The 17,909-nt window shown below is 41.5% G+C and overlaps 5 protein-coding genes across 9 annotated transcripts in view; 2 read left to right on the top strand and 3 right to left on the bottom strand.

Annotated features, from left to right (window-relative positions):
* The window catches only part of LOC108156597, a 37,723-nt gene extending 26,848 nt beyond the window's left edge, over positions 1–10,875 (top strand). For 4 of the 5 annotated variants that reach the window (XM_017288140.2, XM_033388789.1, XM_017288139.2 and 1 more), the window contains 4 exons: positions 8,559–8,735; positions 8,795–8,971; positions 9,046–9,160; positions 9,354–10,875. In XM_017288140.2, coding sequence (XP_017143629.1) covers positions 8,660–8,735; positions 8,795–8,971; positions 9,046–9,160; positions 9,354–9,495 — 510 coding nt within the window. In that variant the 5' untranslated portion in view covers positions 8,559–8,659 and the 3' untranslated portion in view covers positions 9,496–10,875. Of the gene's footprint in view, positions 1–6,861; positions 7,976–8,558; positions 8,736–8,794; positions 8,972–9,045; positions 9,161–9,353 lie in introns of those variants that run through there. The other variant, XM_033388790.1, reaches the window with a different exon arrangement.
* A 118-nt stretch (positions 10,876–10,993) lies between these two features.
* On the top strand, positions 10,994–11,660 carry LOC108156600 (natterin-3). The gene is made up of 2 exons (XM_017288143.2): positions 10,994–11,086; positions 11,152–11,660. The coding sequence occupies exons 1-2, from the start codon at positions 11,080–11,082 to the stop codon at positions 11,589–11,591; spliced, it is 447 nt and encodes a 148-aa protein (XP_017143632.1). The 5' UTR covers positions 10,994–11,079; the 3' UTR covers positions 11,592–11,660.
* Positions 11,661–11,789: 129 nt separating this feature from the next.
* LOC108156596 (protein HGH1 homolog) lies at positions 11,790–14,247 on the bottom strand. The gene is made up of 5 exons (XM_017288137.2): positions 14,090–14,247; positions 13,796–13,983; positions 13,232–13,735; positions 12,939–13,156; positions 11,790–12,874 (listed from the first exon to the last, which is right to left on the bottom strand). Exons 1-5 carry the CDS (start codon positions 14,172–14,174, stop codon positions 12,763–12,765), a joined length of 1,107 nt encoding a protein of 368 aa, XP_017143626.1. The 5' UTR covers positions 14,175–14,247; the 3' UTR covers positions 11,790–12,762.
* An 82-nt stretch (positions 14,248–14,329) lies between these two features.
* On the bottom strand, positions 14,330–16,173 carry LOC108154589 (proteasome subunit beta type-7-like). The gene is made up of 3 exons (XM_033388791.1): positions 15,833–16,173; positions 15,569–15,751; positions 14,330–15,505 (listed from the first exon to the last, which is right to left on the bottom strand). The coding sequence occupies exons 1-3, from the start codon at positions 15,919–15,921 to the stop codon at positions 15,424–15,426; spliced, it is 354 nt and encodes a 117-aa protein (XP_033244682.1). The 5' UTR covers positions 15,922–16,173; the 3' UTR covers positions 14,330–15,423.
* Positions 16,174–16,388: 215 nt separating this feature from the next.
* LOC108154346 (seminase-like) lies at positions 16,389–17,424 on the bottom strand. The gene has a single exon (XM_017284612.2). The coding sequence runs from the start codon at positions 17,372–17,374 to the stop codon at positions 16,487–16,489; it is 888 nt and encodes a 295-aa protein (XP_017140101.1). The 5' UTR covers positions 17,375–17,424; the 3' UTR covers positions 16,389–16,486.
* Positions 17,425–17,909: the final 485 nt, after the last annotated feature.

The following is a 17,909-nucleotide window of genomic DNA, read 5'->3' as shown; positions in this document are numbered from 1 at the left end:
CTGCCATTCGAGTGCTAATGAAATTTTGCTTGAATAATTATGCAAATTTATGGGATTTTTATTAGCTTGCGCCTGTGCCGTTTTACTCATTTCTAGGCCACTTCTGTTTAGTGTTTTGGTTCACTTTGAATTTTGCATTGTTTTCGTTTGGTTTAAGTAAATATTATTCGAAAGTCTTTGGTATAAATAAATGAACTTGAATGAAAAATAATCAGTAAATAAGAACATATGCTGAATGTGGATGAAGTCGGAATGTTTTCGTGCTGTGAATTCTATGGATGACATTAATGACCTGACGATATAAATGTTTTTCTCACACTTTAAATATACAATAGAAGAATATGTGACTCATCAGTCCCGAGAGAGGAAATAACTCTGAGACATCCAAAAAGTAATCAGACCACTAAACAACCTATATACGAGTATTTATAAAAATGGAGTGAAAAATATATCGTATTCCATCAATTGTAATACATTTTTGCTCATTCCCTTATGTTTTCTTTTGTTTGTAAGACTACAGCTTGGTTGAATCTCTACAAAACATGATGAATGGGGACTTAGTGGAGTAGTTAGAGCGAAAGGATTGGATCTTATAGGGCACTGTCTACCACCGGCAAACTCCCAAAATGTAACCCATTTACATTCCATTCAATCATCCGAACAGCCGCAGCAGCATCAAGAGTTGCACTCAGATTGAAAACTCCTCTCAGCCAGCTACGTGCCCGAAACAAACCCAATGTCCTGACTGCCAATCCAATCTGTCCTGTTGCAGGATGAGTTGCTCTGTTGACGGCTTTTTAATCAAACTTTGTCGAGTGCCAGGAACCAGAAAAAAGGAGGGAGAGTGGAGTTTAACTTTTGCTGTGGTCGCTGACTTTTTGCCATAAAATTCCTTGTCTATCCAAGGCCCAGGAGACGGTGCTCCTGTACACAATTCTCACAGGCAGCTGAAGGTGTGAGTAAAAAAGGTCACTCCACAGAAATTAATTTCATGGCTTTTTAGGTACCGTTAAGGTCCCATTTTTATACATAATTACAATAATCCCTGATGTGGCTTTTGTTAATTAATATTTGTGTTTGATATAAGTTTTTATACCATCATTTTTTGCATAACAAGTCGGGAAAAATTAATTACTTGTGTGAAATATAGTAATTTGCAATATTTGTTTATGTGGCTTAAATATTTTGCAGTATGCTTTTAATAATTTTCTGCGATTTTACAAAAAATCGGACAATCAATTAAATGAAATTTATATAATAAACAAAACCCAGACATAAAAGAAAATTTAGGTAAGCCCCCAAGAGCAGGAAAGCTGTGAAATTTGACGCTCTCAAGTTTTTGTGGCAGAGAAAATGAGCCTCAAGTGTGATGGAAAGTCAAGTGGGGGAAACCTGACGTTGTTAAATCTGGTGCCAAAATAATTCTGAATAAAGGAAAGGAATCTCTAGAAAAATTATGCGGCATTAAGAGTACTTTTACCTCTCTAAACAAGTAATAAATTGCGGACTTTTTATAGGATGATATTCCGCTGCCATAAAGCGACCAAAGCAAATGTGAAATACATGTACAGAGTTATTCAGTTCATGGCACCTTTAATGTCCCATCAAAGCATACCAAGACAATTTCCCAATGTCCTTTGATATACATTTGTGTGGAGCAATACCTTTTGATTGATGTAACCCCTTTTATGAAATTTCAGACGTACGCGTAAGTCAAACATCAATCGCTTATGCAATATTTATTTGTATTTTTTGCCGCATAGCAGCCACGCCCTCGCCTTGTCGTGAGAATGGAAACACATAGCTCCATGTATTATTTATTTCAAACCTTTTCCCAAAACAAATGGAGGAGGCCTGAAGGCTCCGTCACCAACGACTTCCTGGCTTCCTTTTTATATAAATTCCTGTTGCCCTTTTTATGGTCGTCTCGCTTTTTATTGCGGCTTCTATATGTACTTCCATAAACAACATGGTAGTACCTCTGTTTGTGGTGGCATCGATTTCTCTTCGATTTTCCCGACTTCAATCGATGAAGGCGTTGGCTACGACTACGACCCTGATGAGGTTGAGGGCGAGGACATCGACATCCTCAGGTTCATTACTCCAAGTGCCATTGGCCATTGACTGCCTGCGTGGAGTTTCTGTTCATATTGATGATTTTTTCAATTACTTTTATTGGCTTATCATAAATTGTTGTGTTTTTTGTGTCCTTGGCAGCCGCTTGCTACACTCGGACTCTGATATATACATGTACATATATAAATTTTTCAACTTAAACCTCTTTAATTTCTTCTTCAAGCCATTATCCCCTTGACTGAATTCGCTTCGGATTGTTTTTAGCAGGTCCGCGTATTGAAAAACTTTAGCACCGACATCTTCTTTGGAAAAGTTTCACGGAAAAGTTTCACTTAAATAGCAACAACTTTCTGCATTTTCAACGGCATTTCATAATTCCGTGGCAGTTTCTCCTTCTGCTTTCCAATCCCCTCCGTTCTGCAGATGAATTTCAACAAGTCCATTACTTGTTCAGCGTACGCCTTAATTATTTTTTTTTTATTTCTGTACTAAGACAAATTGAATTCCTTTAATTGGTTCTCCTTTTTTGTAAAGTATGCAAAAGAATAAGATGGAAAATGGAATATTATCATAATCTTTTGAGAACTATCTGTTATAAAGAGATGGGTGTGGCTCTTGAATAAAATAAATTCTCATAAATTTCTTTGGAGAGTCGTAAATAGGCACATAATACGATTAATCTTCTTTCCATTTCACGTTTTCTGCTCTGAAGTTGCATGTATGCTTTTAAGGTAACTTCTGCAAGTGGCCTGCTGTTGCCTTTCTAATCAATTATTTTATCTCCTTCCTCTATTATTGTCCTACATGTGCCCCAACGTACATATATGCAATTTAATTTATTTACAATGTAGTTTCACTGTGGAAAAGAAATATATTCCGACTAGCTAAATTTAGACTTAATTCAACTCGACTGCAAATTTTCTTAGCTCCAAATGGCTCTGGAGGAAACATTTATACATTGTTTCCAGAGAGAATTTCCAACTTTGCACTCTTGCTAGTTGCGTACTTTATGGCATGCTGCAATGTTTTGTAAAAAGAGGAGGAAAAACTAAGAAAAATTGGTTGGGCACCTTGAAAAATATACCATAGAGAAAATGGGAGAAAAGAAAGAAGAGACAAAAAATTAGAAAGTTTTTAAAGGTTTGTTTTGCAATTTTGTTTTCTTAAATTTTCTTGATAATTAAAACCAGAACAGAACCTTCAAAGAACAAAGAAGATTTTTCTTCGTTATAAGAATTATATTATGTAATTATATTACCTAATTAATAATGTGAATTCATTTCGAAAATTGTGAAAATTGGCCAGTGAATTGTATTAAATTAATTAACCCCGTATGCAGACAATTTAATATTCACATTTGCAGACTAACTACAAAATATGAGTTGAAAGCTATGTACTTAACATGGAAATGTCTTAGCAAGCTGTTAGAGATTGAGATTGTTTATGCATTTTTATGTGGGCCACAGAATCTCGGTACGAAAGGAAGCATCAGCATCCGTTTTCAGCTTCATCGGGTTTTCTGTTGTGCACTCAAAATGTTGCCTCTAAATGTAATAAATTGTTGCAAGAGAAATGTATAGCTATGGCATAAATTTCAGGTCTCCCATGAGCATAGCGCAAGATTACATACATGTCGCATATGTGGTTCCTTCCTTTTTCCTTCTTACCACACTTTTCTGGGTAGTATATTCTCATTGAAATGCATTGAATAACTCAGAATGTATTCTTTTTTATGTATGTTTAGGTGGTATGCTTCTCCGACCGATCAGATGCATATTCTGTTTGCCACGCATGAAATATAGTTGTTCATTTAATGGAAAATTTTTAGCTGACGTATGCACAATAAAATAAATGAATGTGCACTGAATGTAAGCATTCAGAATTATAAGAAAACCACACAGTTCTCTCAGTTCTCCCATACACACAAAAGGATTTTCCGCATAGATAACCATTAAAACATTGAACTTCACACGTTTCAGTTTTCAAATCCCTTCGGGGGACATCACACAAAGGGTGGCCATATAAAGTGTATTGCCGTTTTTGGTTAGAACTTGTTTTTGTGGCAGGAGAACTTTCCGTTTGTGGCCAGACTGTCAGAGAAAACTCACTCAGTTATTCAATATGACATTCAGTCATGCCAGCACACGCTCAACCGAACTTTAGATTGAGCTCCTTTGAGCAAAACTTTCGGGCACCAAAGAAAGTAAGACATAGACAGAGAAATTTCGCAGAACTTGTTCCGCTTTAAATGTATGGATACTATTCATAGAACTCTGTTATTCATAGAATTTTAAAAATGTTTCTTGTTAGGGAAACGAGAGCAGAAGTTAAAACAAAGTCAAATTGTCAATTTTAGTTACAGCTACGCTGTTTATTCCGCACTTCCATTTAATGAAGAAATCGTCCTAAAAGCGAAGATCAACATTTAGAAAATAATTACATTAATTGGAAAGAATGTTCTGAAGCATGAGATAGTCCCCATTTTCTACCACGGCCATTGTTTTCCTGTTTGTCTATTAACTAAAAACCGCAGAAGAAGCCAAAACCAGTAAAAGTGGATAAAACAAACAACAGGCAGTTCCCCGACCCCACCTACACCCCACTGAAATAGCGATGGTTGGAGTGAAGAGTAAATTCATTAACTTAGTTGACCAGCAGCCAGAAGAGCAGAGTAAACCAGCAATTAAATGTGTTTTCTAAGCTCTGAAAAGAGAGAGAGCTAAGGATTGTATCAGAGTTACCTTTACCATCTGGCCGGGCTTTGTTCCCTTTGCTTTTGACCATTGAAGCGTACGGGTATTGAGAGCTGAATAAGTGTCGAACAACAATGAACGGCGAGTGGCAGCGTTGAGTGACAGACGCTTCGAGAAGAGCATCGATATTGGTTGTTGTTCAACCAATTGCGGTTGAGAATCATTGAACAGTGCACACACATTGATCTCCATGGCTAAACCGCAAAGAAAGTAGTTTGATAACAAAGTAAATATTACAAAAATGTATATAATGTAAGTCAATAAAATTGATTCTATAGTCTCAATTAGCCAGACAGGGCAGAAAAACGAGAAGCATTCAGAGCAAGGTGAAATCCAAACGTCTTAAGCAGCTTTGCCCTCTAGGAATGGCCATTTCGAACTTAGATTCTGGATTCTTATCTGAAGTAATTAATTTTATTGACCATTGACCTAAATTATTTGGACTTAAGTGAAATTTGGTCCGTCAAAACGAACTCATTTAAATTTCAAATGAAGGAGGAGAACTGGCAAAGTTTTCTCAAGTTGAAAAACTTTAAAGGAGAGTTTTATTTGTGGTAAAAGTTATCCAGAAGAAGCCAGAAAATTTAATTTCTACGAGTCTGATGTATCAACGTGGTAGTTCAAACCATTCATATTCGTGTTTTCATAAGCTGCCTTTCCACTTTAAAATATAAGCCTCGTACTCGTATTCTGTGGGAAAGGATTATATAGATTTAAAGGCTCCAGTTCCCCCTATAGATGATTTTAAATTGGCTTGGTTGTCCAGACTTTTCATTGATTGGAAACTTTAAAACAACAAAATCAGCAAAATGGAAAGGCTTATGAGCTTAACTACGGGTAAGCATGGCTATAAGCCCAACGACAAATATTTCCACACTCACATGGGACACATATCCACATCGGGAACCCTTATCAATGTAAGCCCTATGTCCGCCCCAAGACATAAATCGAATGCCCAATCGCTTTACGTGTGTCTCGAACATTTTAGTTTTCGGTCCATCACAGTCCATAAATAGTCAGGGTCATTAGAAGTTAATTGGCCTTGAAAGCACATGTCATGGCGATAGCTGAAAGGGGATGTGAAATTATGAGCTACTAGCTTCATACATTTGATGCGGCAGTCATCTTTGTCAACGTTTTAAGTCCAACAATGTATATAAAATTCTTTGACTAATAAATAGGAACCCAAGTGAAGGCAAAATAACGTGAAGAAAATGGCTCCTGAGTGTGGAGGTCGGGAGTACATCGGAGTAATACGAACTTCATGAAAAAACCTATTCAATAGAAACAAAATCAAAGAACTTCTCGCCCTGTACAGTGACTATTCAAAGGGGCTTATCTGGAGGCTTTAAGACCTTACCGTAAGACCTTAGGACCATCATTCTCAAGCCTGGTATCCTAGGATACCGTTTAATGAAAAGTAAGCATCCATGAGAAGGGTGACCTCATTTTTTATGCCAAACTTGCTTTGCCCCCAGGTGTTGGTCACTTAATCAAATCTGACCCAGAGCCTAATGAGGCCTTCCTCAGCCTCTCCGTCTGCCTCTCTCCCTTCGCACTCCGCCTGGGTTGCCATTTACAGGCAGATTAAGAAATTAATGGCCTCCAATTGAGCGCAGGCTCTTTGTCAAATGCAGATTTGGGCACAACCTTAAGTTCATTTTTCATTTTTAATGCTCGCCACAGGGCAAGTTGGTCCATGAATAAGTGATTAGATGCCACGAACTTTGTTTAGAATTGTGAGGGTGCGGTGCAGATCTGACTAGCGATTTCGCGGGGAATTATTAAATGTCCTGTCAAACGACAATTTTCAACGTAGGGCTTTTAATTGTTTGACAACACACACCCACCACCATATCCACACACAAATATTGCTCTTCCCTAACTGCCGTTGGCATTGCCTTGTCGTAAAAGTTACGATGTGGCAGCTGCCAAAGAAAGTTGACTGGCTGTCCGGCTGGTCCCTTCATTCCTGATTCGATTGTGGGTTGGTCCCCAAAGCCACGCCGAAGCCACACAATTGATTAAGTACTGGCAAAAGAGCAGCAACAGACGGTGTTCTCACTATACATTGAAGGTAGTTAGGCGAGGACAATAGTATACTTCTGGCTGGATATGGAAGACAGTGGAAAAGTTTTATATACATATATAAGGTATTTATTAGCCACAGACGAGCCCGAGAGTAAAGTTCTATGCATTGAAAGACGACAGCAAACAGAAGGAACAAAAGGTAAAATTCATTTGGCAAAAGACGAGAAGCCACTGGGGCAGGATGGAGGCGGCATCGACTTCCGTTTCCGTCAACACTGCCATTGAATAGCACATCCGCTCTGTTCTTTCTCTTCCCTCTGGCCCCCCAAGACAGAGCAGCTTGGCAGGTCGTTCGACTGCTTAGGGGTTAATTTGCAAATAGATGTACATGTGCCACATAATTATTACTCTGAGAGTAGACTACTCCTATAAGCTGATTGGAATTCTTGCGATTTAATTATAAATCTCTTCACCTTCATCTACCTTCAAGCAGCAGTTGCTTTTAATTACATGACTTAGCGTAGAACAACCATCAATCCTCTCATCTTGAGTTTAATACCAAAACATAATTTCATTTTCCGAGCTGTTCAAAGTGTCAAACGTTTGACAGACTCAGTCAAAGCTGTCTGTGGGTAATTCTGATTGCCACACCAATCCACAGATAGACACTCAAAATCACATAATTAATGCATAGCATTTTGCGGCTGCACAGGATGTTACACCTACTCGTATGCCCTGTGGACCCGTGTGGATTTGGAAACACTTAAATGCCAGTGTCATAATCTCCCATAAAAATTGATACACGAAGGTTTTACAACAATTCTCTGGAAATGTTCAAATTCTGCTGTAGAATATCTGTGGGCTGTGTTGATGCCACGAGCCAGTGATTGACACCGATGGATTGATACCCTACCATTATGAAACATTTCCAACCCCGTCATATAGTTGCCATAAGAAATCGATCGATATGCAAGGGTTATTAAAGCTTACACCCTCGAAGAAAGTGGTTACTTTCTTGTATAAGGCTCTCACCCGTAATCCTAAAATCATCCACTCAGTCTACACGCATTATCCACATAAATTCCGACCACCAAGTTTAGCTACAGTTACAGCCCGTAAGTCAAAATCATTTGTCATAATTCGCTCCCAAGGAGGGGACCGAAGGAACAAAAACAAGAACCCCAAAAAAGATTGACCCAAACAGAACACCTTGGGCTATCAAAGTGGCCATTAAAAGGGACCCCAAAAAAGAAAAGAAAGGAACGAGGAAAAACACAGAGAGCACATGGCGCGCATTCGACACGAAAATCGACTGAAAAGCAATTATTTACACTTCGGCAATAAAAATATGGAACACGCAGGGAAACCGAAAGAAATGGAAAAATGCTCCCCCTCCTACCAACGAGAGGAGAAATTGTGTCAGAAATGGCGTTGTGCAATTTATTGCCTTTAATTTTTCTTGGCTTGCTGTCTTTCGGGCTGGGTGACTGTGGGACCCCCTCTCGGTGTCACTCGCTGAAATTGCATATCTGCGGATTGTGGATATAATTTTTATGACCATTTTTCGTTCAACTTTTTATGAGCTTTTTAAGCATTGAGCCGGATATTTTCGGAAAGAAATCGAAAAACTTTAGAAGCCCTTTAAGCATAGGAGAGTCTTCAATCCATTTTCTAATTTTGATGAATTTCCCTTTGCAGGATTCGCATCGAAATGAACCACGAGGTGTGTCCGTCATCCGTCTATCGTCTTATCCTGTGAGTTCTGTGATTTTGACCGACTGAAGCGTAAAGCCTGAATAATGGCAGCGCCCACTTCAATCATGGAAATCCTCGGATGCCTGACCCTGCTGCTCTTTGTCCTGCTCGTCAAGAGCGGTAAGTGCTACGAATTAATAAGAAGATGGCAATTGAATTTGATGTCTCGCATTCGACAGGCTATTGCATAGACTGCTTCAAGTGCATCTCGTATAATGGGGCCAACAAGGCGTGCGACGATCCGTTCCACAACAATTACTCCACCGCCATTCTCGAGTCGCCCTGCATGGGCGGTCGCAAGGGCCGCGACGGCCTCTTCCCGGCCACGGCCTGCATTAAGATCGCCGGCTATTATGGTAAGTGAATTTCTCGGATGATGGACGAGGATGCATGGTCTTGACATTAATATAATTCCTACCCCTGCCTGCAGATGACACCGGCGAAACGATAACGGTGCGGGGCTGTGCCCTGGACAGCGGCACCCTTACCACAGACACCGAGTTAATAAGAATGTCGCACTGTGGAAAGTTTTACTACGATAATAGGTTCGTTGAAGTGGATCTTACACTCAGAGAAAACACGCCCACAATTCTAAAAAGTGTGAAACTTTGGGAGCCCATTAAATATAAAACATGCTTAACACTAATAATGTGGTTTTTTCTGAGTGTATGGAACTGATAGCTTAACACTATCCGACATTTTTCACCAACTTTTTCCGCTCTTTCGCCTCCCCTACAGATACGTGCATGGGTGCCTTCAGAGCTGCAGCGATGCGGATGCTTGCAACACGGCCACGGCGCAACGGCATCCAGCGAAGGCGGAGGCGCTAATGCGGCATCTGCTTAGCTTCGCGGTTTTGCTGGTGGCAGCTGCAAGGTAGCAATAGAAGTAGCACATTGGAGGAACCATAAGGATGTGAAAGAAGAGGGGAAAGGGAAACCCCATAAAAGTTGAGAAGATATTGAAAATGAAGTGTGGGAAAAGCGTGGAAAATCATTTAATATAATTCAACTGCGAGTGGAAATACTTTTTTCCTTTGACTCGGCGACGCCGATGCACCACTCATATGCTCCCTATCCCAATATCTCTACCTGCATGTCATCCCTCACCTCTCAAAACTCTCTCAGTGTCTAGGATTGCACCTTACAATAATTGCACCAGAGCCACAGCAACAAGGACAGGCAACAAGGACACGCTCGACACCCGAACCCACAGTCAGCACACAGTGGCAATGGAGCATATTTTTATGGAATTCATCAAGCAATTATGTGATTTATAAACGAATACTCAACAACTATCTTACAATAATTGATGGCGAAACTTGAACTATGTATTGTATTTAGGTATATGCTAAGCATTCGAGAGTCGAAAATCAAAGGCAGAAATTCAAATTCTAATTGCAATTATTTTTAGCTTCTAAGCAAAATGAAACCTAGATTTAAAGGCGTGCTGACGCTGCTAAGTTTTCATCAAAAATTAAGCGGGGGAAAACGCAATGCAAATGTTTTTTCGATTTATATGCGATGCGTTAGAGTATTTTTCGCCTCGCCTCCCTAGACGACTATTGTACATACATATGAAAGAGCAAATCGAATTATTTGTTACAATGAACGCTGAATTTTAGGCAGATTATAGATTAAACAATTTTGTATAAATAAATTAGTGGGAAAAATCGTGTAAGGAAAACTGCGAACCAGCGCTAACAGATCTAGAACTCGCCCAAAACTTTGCGCGGAATAAACATTGTCAGATCAATTTATCAATTTACCAAGAAGCAGGGAAAATATTTCAATCAAGTAGGTCAATTTTATTTGTATTTCCTAATCACAAAGTACTTTTCACCAATTAAAGAAAAACAAGTGAATTCCGGCCCTGCACACCTTAAATCAAGCCATAAAATCCACTGATAAATGACACAAAACGTTGTTTATAGGGTTTTCAATGTGTGGTAGACACCAATCCGTCCATTGTTACCGCTTTTCTAAGGCTATCGCTGCCGGTCTGCTTTCATATATTGAGTCACCACACTCAAAGAAACCATCATCGTTTTATACCCAGAAGATACATTTTCTACATATCAAATGAACAATTTAAAAAAAAGAAAATGTGGTTACTTAAGTTGAAGTCTATTATCAATCATTCTGTCTTCAACTATGTGAAATGTACTCCGCTTTTTAAATTACTTCCACATTTTAAACTTAAATTTAACATACAGAATGTAAGGAAAATGTCTGATTAGAAATTCTTTTCAGAGTTCCCGCAATTGAGTAGTACATTTTTCGTTTCTTTGAGTGTGGTGTAACTAAGGAGAATTCCTAGAAAGTTCACATTCAAATATGTATACTTTTTTTGAGTGCATCTGATTCGTTATCGGGCCAGACCGGGATAAGCTGATAAGGACTATCGCTCAAGAAATACTTCCCTCGAATGGGCTTGCATAATACATTGCGACAGCCCGAACGAAATGGATGGTAAGATGGATGGCTCTACCACAGGAAGCCCGTCTCCTAAACCTCTACATGCGAATCCCTTCCAGGTCACACTTGGTTTCACTACAGTAACGGAACTGTCCCCCAAAACGCCGTAGTGGCTGGCCATGATTCGGATGGCGACACCATCTACGTCGGACGCGCCTTCTACTGCAACGACCTGCTGCCGGCCAAGGTGATCCCCAACAAGGGCAAGGCTTACGTGGCCTACGCCAACCAGGAGGTGGAGCTGGAGAGCTACGAAGCTCTCAGTGGCCACAACTACGAGTGGCTGTCCGCGGAGAACGGAGAGGTTCCGCCCGGCGCCGTTAGCGTGGGACACAACGTCGATGGGGAGGCCCTGTACGCGGGTCGTGGCTATCACGCCGGAGCTCTGACCGTCGGCAAGGTGCATCCGTCGCACGGTTGCCTCTACATCCCCTACGACGGTGAGGAGGTGAAGATCTTCGCCTACGAGGTTCTGTCGCGCCGCATGATGGCTAGATAAGTCCGCCCAAAAACCAATTTTGAATCGTTAGCTGGTTTCTAAATAAATTTGACATTTTTTCGTATAAAACCCATGAGTGGTGCTTATCTGATTCTGAATGGTTGTAAAATGGCCAGACCTTATCTTAAAAGTGTCGTCAGATGATTAACCTATTTATAAATGTGGCTCATTGTCCAGTGATCTTTAAATTTGAGTTCGCAGTTTTCCATGGTGCCCTTAGCCCGTTTATGCAGGAAACAGTTCTAAGTTAACAAAACCAAAATAATTATGGGAGTAGTGCTATTTTAACGACTAAGTTCACAACTTGCAAAATTACACCTAGCCTAGAGAATAATAATTATAAAGTCTAACTAAATTTTGATATGGTGAGGAGGCGGAAGAAGAACCAATAGGACCAACTAAACAAATTATGAAAACGAGTACATATATGCAAAGCTAGGAATCAACAGCAATAGCATTTAATGAACACACACACAGAAGAACAAAGAATATTTGTATGAATTTTCAGTTGGAATTCGAGTGGTTCGTACTTATTTATTTCACTTTATCGAGTCTAAGCGAGCTTGCAATGGTTTCCGCAAATAAGAAATGACAAAATCCTCAGCAATCAAACAACAATTTTGATAGAATCAAACGGTTTTTGCTTTCGGGCAGCAAACACTCAAACACATTTTCCGCTGAAATCGCTTGCTTGCAGTGCAACTAAAATTACAACTACAACTTAACTAAAACTAAGCGAAAACTAATCAAAAGGCAAACAATTAACACGCACCTCGAAACCCTCTCACACGATGAACGACCAAGCAAATGATTGTTAAAATGAAGTTTCATGACATTTTTCGAACGCATGTACGAACGTATCTAGCACTTAAGAGAACTTTATACTTATACAATACAGAAGGGTGGAGCATAATTAGATCAACTAAATAGATCTCGCGCTACTTGAACTAATCAAAAATTGAATTGAAATCGATCGAAATTGTTTCTCTCGCATTTAAGTGCGTGCGTACAACTTTTCTAGGGCAACATTTTGGAGCAAAGCATTAAACAAATGAACTATCAGCATTTCTGAATAAAAACCGCATAAATATATTGAAAATTCAATACCGTCCATGAGTTTCACTAACACTACGCGTATTTACAGTCAAAACGGTGGGTCATTGGGTGGGTTTTAATCTAAAAGACTCTTAACATATTCGACATCTTCCTGAACAAACTTCTCGGCCTGTTCCGCGGGCACCTCAACGTTTTTGTAGTTATCCAGGCCGATTTCTTCCTCTTTTCTGGAATAAAACAAAGAGCGTTACAGAAGACATCATCGAGTATGGGTATTCCTTCTGAACAAACTTGATTAAAATATCTACGACATTCTCGCAGGCCAGCAGACAATCACGGTCTAGGCCCACTCGCGCTTCCCACTTGTGGTATTCGCGCAGTATTTCATAGACGCCCTTGGCACGCAGAATCTCCCGACTGCGCCGCGTGGAGCACAACTGGAGGAGGCATTCCAGGAGCATCTTCCTCAGATCTGGATCCGTCTCACGTGTCTTGCTTTCGGGCAGGTACTGGAGGAGCCAAGGAAAGACGTCTCTTAGATATGCGACTGGATAGACGGGGAGCGCATAGGCTCCCTCACTCACCTGAAGCTCAATGGGCAGCATGTCGTTTTCCTCGTCGCTGAACTCCTCCGGACCGCACAGCGGTTGCAGAATAGCCACCAATATGTTGTCATCTTCGCCGAGTATCACGCCGTGGTAGACCGCATCGAAGCAAACGTTCTTCAGGATGCCAATGGTGCCGCCGCGACGCACCACATTTTCCTCGTACGAGGCGAAGGGCAGCAGCTTCTCCAACAGCTGGTACCGTGCGTGGCAACACAGCTCCCGGCCGCGTGCCACCTGCGTCAGGTTGCAAAAGATGGGCGCCAAGTAGTGCAGCCGCGCTTTCTTTTTGTTGTAGTCCAGCTGGGCAAAGGCTTTGGCCAGCCGCGGCAATGTCTGCTCGCCCCGCTCCAGAATGTCGAGTATCTCGTGCACCAGGCTCTCCACGCGCGTTAGATTGCTGAGCACCATGCTCCAGGGATCGGCCAGCGGCGACTGCTCGTCACTGATTTGTGTGGCAGCCACCTCCACAATGGCGAAGGGCTGCAAGTAATCGCGGGGGACTATGAGTATGTTATCTTAGGAAGTAGCTGCTTCTCTTACGGGCTGGATTCGCTTGGCCAAATGAAACACTTTGGTGGCGCACTCCTCGTCCGCCGTCAGATTGATAAGGCTGAGCACTGCATCCTTGGCCACCGTGTGGTTGTCGTCGAATGTCAGACCGAAGATAGCCATCAGCATGTCGTCCAGGGCCAGTATAGCCGCTTTTCCCTCGGCGCTGCCCGTAAGACCTGAAAATGATTGCCAGGTGACGTCACGGTTGCCCAAAATACACCAAAACATGCCGCACGTGGAGCTCCAACGGTGGCCCACCACCTGTTTCTTCCCCTCACTCACCCAGCACGTGTGTCAGCGCCACCGCCTTGAGGTCCAGCCGTTGGTTCGGCTGCATAAACTGCACGAGTTCGCTCACAACTTCCATTCTTTGCTTTTTTTAAATTTTAAATTTTATTATTGTTTTGGTCGGTCGTTCCCCAGTGTGACCGCGGATTTAACAATAAAATATACCGCCCGACCCTCAGAAGTATACAGTCTCATTTTCAAAATATACCGTAAATATACTGACGAATTTAAGTTCTTTTATACATATTCCTCGATTTTGATATTCCGTTGAATATTATCAGCTAGATAGAACCCTCAGCACCGCCCGCATAATTTTATCCGATTAATGAAATAATTTCATAGTTAAATGGTTTATTTTAAATACATTCTTTAATTGGATGTGGTCTAAAAAAAATGGTTTTAAAATAACCGAAAGCTAATGTGCCAGAGCTCAGCGCAATGTCCCAAGGTTATTTCATGGAAGGTAAGGAGAGCGCCTGCCTTACCCCACATTTAATAGACCTTGCGATGGGCCCAACTATCGATGCAGTTATCGATACAGGAATTAATACCGATGCAAAGTATCGATTCTGATGCAACACTGTTGTTCCCTTACAGAGGCTGACCGCTATTTAGCAATGAGCAAATCGAATTCAAATCCATTGAATTGATATTATGAATATTTGTGTATTATTTGCTGCTGAGATTGGATATAGTTGACAGCTATAATTTATAGTAACAATTAAATGAGCTTAGATGAGATCAAAAACAACTAAAACTTGTTCTAGCAAAAGTTTAACCATCGATTTCCGTGGTGTTATTAGTTTTCTTGCTCTTGTGGCGTGCTAATGCGAGGGCGGTCCGTGTGCCCTTTGGCACAACCTGATCGGATTCTGGTGGAGATCTAGGTAAGCTGTTGGCAATAGGTTCCAATGCATGATCAGCAGCGAAAAGAACTTTGGGTGGTTGGGGTTTCACTTTCCATACGGGTGGTCTGGGAATAGGACTCCCAGCGAAGATCTTGTCATATAGTGATACCGAGTAATCGGTGCGGATGACGCAGATATGGATGGGGGAGCCAGAATACAGATCTTTTTTTATGCCTGATCTCACGGCATCGATTGCCAGAGACTCTGCCCCCTTTTTCGTCGAGACTTTCTCTCCATCGTTTTTCCAGCACCGTCATGGCGGCAAAGTCTCCCGATCCGTTCGATGCGAACGGAACCTTCTCCGTGGTGCCCTCGAAGCGGGTGGAATAGAGACTAGGCCCCCCATTGTCAACCCCACCGATGATCAGGTTGATTCGGATGTTGCCCTGATAGTCATACAATAGATGCTTTACAAACTGGTTAGCACAGACGACAGGCACCTTGCACCTCATTTGCAGTCGGTGAAGATCCATTTGGGCCGTAGATCCCGGACCCACCGGCACTGTGTTATCAGAATGCATTGGAACGATACAAGGATATGGCACAACCACCAACAAATACTCACTTAATGTTCTCCTGCAAGCAATATATTTTCTTCATACAGTTTGTGGTTACTATGCAGTCGGCTGTCCCCTGCCTGTCGGTGGCAATAATGACGCCGTCACGGTACTTTATGCCCACGACAGTGGAGCCGGTGGTCGTTGGCGGCATAGGAATAAATCCCTTGCGCCAAGCAAGTTGGTTGTCCCTGCAGATTGCGGACGAGGGTAGGGAAGAGTAATAACTAGTACAACAAAAAACTAATAAACGGAGCACGGGAAACACTTACCGTTCGCGATTGACAAAACTGAATCCGGTTGAACTTCTTTGGAACAACGATTGGCTTGGCGCCGGCAGCATGGGTGCTGCTTTTAACATTTTGAGTTTGTAGAATCTTTTATTTGATATTTTTAATAATATTCCAATGGGTCGAGCTGAACCTTAAGGGCCGAAAACTTCAACAGATTCTCCGCCACCCGAAGACGGATCGAAGACTGGAGGCAGCGAAAAAAAAACAACAAATGAAGATGATGAAACTATCATCTAAATCAGATCCCAGATACCGAAGCTAAAACCCAACGAATCACCAAAGATTTTTGTAGCTTAGGAATTCGAATTGTATCAGCTGAAGCTTATATTTACATCTCCAGGCCTCCTTTGACGGGGGTGACGCTAGAATCAGAACATATATTATTGGGATACAGTATCTATCCTGTATTTGTACCCTTTAAATTGATGGTGCAGACTAAGTGATGGTTTTCACGTTTTTCCATACTTACTTACATCGCTTACTATCGCTGATTTTATTTCTGTATGCCTTTCTTTTTGTTTTATTTCTTAAGTTGGTTTTCGCAAACTTTATTCTCATAACATCAAGTGAAGTGCCACAGGTTAGTGTATGGTATTATACATTGCATTTTATTATTGTACATAATTTACAGCACTATCGGGCCCAAGTGCGGTGCATTCTTTTTGGGCGAATGCGGCGTGTTCGTTTTGAGAGCTGTCGGCTGTCTACATAAACGCCGCGTACCACCTTTAGGATGAATCCTTTCACCTGATAGATGTCAGTGAAGAGGCCAGGATGTTCGCTTTCGAGCTGTGGTCCCCAGGCCACGATGCCGCACAGCTCGTTGTTACCGGCCGTCACGGGGCATCCAAACTCGTACATGCGGTACCTGTAATTGTTCCACTCTCTGACACAGGCAATCGTCTCGGAGATCCTAAGCTTGTCCTTATTGTATAGCGGCTGGCAGAACCTTTTCGGCATTATGGCGACATCATCGGTGGCGGTGCGATCAAAGGATCCTCCCGGATCTACGCCACAGGCCACTGCCGTGAACTTTGGGTATCTTCTCAACGGCTGCGAGCAGAGTCGAACAGTGTCCGGACTGCCGGTCAAATTTCTGCGCAACTTGACCACCGCAATGTCCATGTAGTTGTCGGGATATTGATAGTTTTTGGGCACACTGACGCTCTCGATCTGGGCGATTTTGTTCTCCTGATCCATTCTGGGATTCACGTACTCCACGCTCATGGTGTTCAGGCTCTTCCGGTACCTGTACATACAGTTCGCCGAGGTCAGCACATACAGGGAGCTATAGTAGGACGCCCCACATATGAACCGCTGTCCATTCATGATGTGGACCAGCCAGTAGCCCACGTCGCCCCCTTCTGTCAGCTGGAAGCCATTTGTGTTCACGGTCCGTACGGCTGGCCTTACATGTAAATTGGAATCCGAGACAGCAACGGCTTTGGGCTTAACTGCCAGCCCTCTTGCCAGGAGCGACAGCAGCTGCAGGCAGAGAAATCTACTGTAGATGGGATTCATAGATGGGACCGACTCTATTTTCGTAAGGGTGGGTCAACTGATTCTAACCTTGCAATCCATAAAGAACACTTGAAAAACGTAATTTTTTTAAATCTAAAATGTCACGTTTGTTTGGCCAGAACTAAAGCTCCGAAAGAGGGGATTGTTGGAAATGTTATGTATGCGCTAGCCTAAATACCCTATGATCTGCTGTTGCATAAGAGTTAACCGCAGAGATCGTATCTATATAGCATAATCTAATCATTTCATGGCAAATTCATATCTAATGAATTCATTTTATTGTACTCTTAGACCTATACGAAATCTTTTGGCAGATACCTCTTAAGAGGACCTCTTAACCTTCGATTTTAGATTTTTATTTCTTTATTTTACTTAAGATTTACTTTTATTTTATTTAAGGCACTAGTCACAAAATTATTTGTATCTTCCATTTATATTAATTTAGAATACCAATAATATTTTTAATCTTGATTGATTTCTTTTGTTATGAATTTTATGTTATGTATGTTAAGTATTTTGGTTTTATTATATTTTA

Source organism: Drosophila miranda, chromosome 2 (assembly GCF_003369915.1).
Source record: "Drosophila miranda strain MSH22 chromosome 2, D.miranda_PacBio2.1, whole genome shotgun sequence".
Taxonomy (NCBI): Eukaryota; Metazoa; Arthropoda; class Insecta; order Diptera; family Drosophilidae; genus Drosophila; species Drosophila miranda.
The sequence above is the reverse complement of the archived record's forward strand: the minus strand, read 5'-3'. Positions and strand labels throughout refer to the sequence as shown.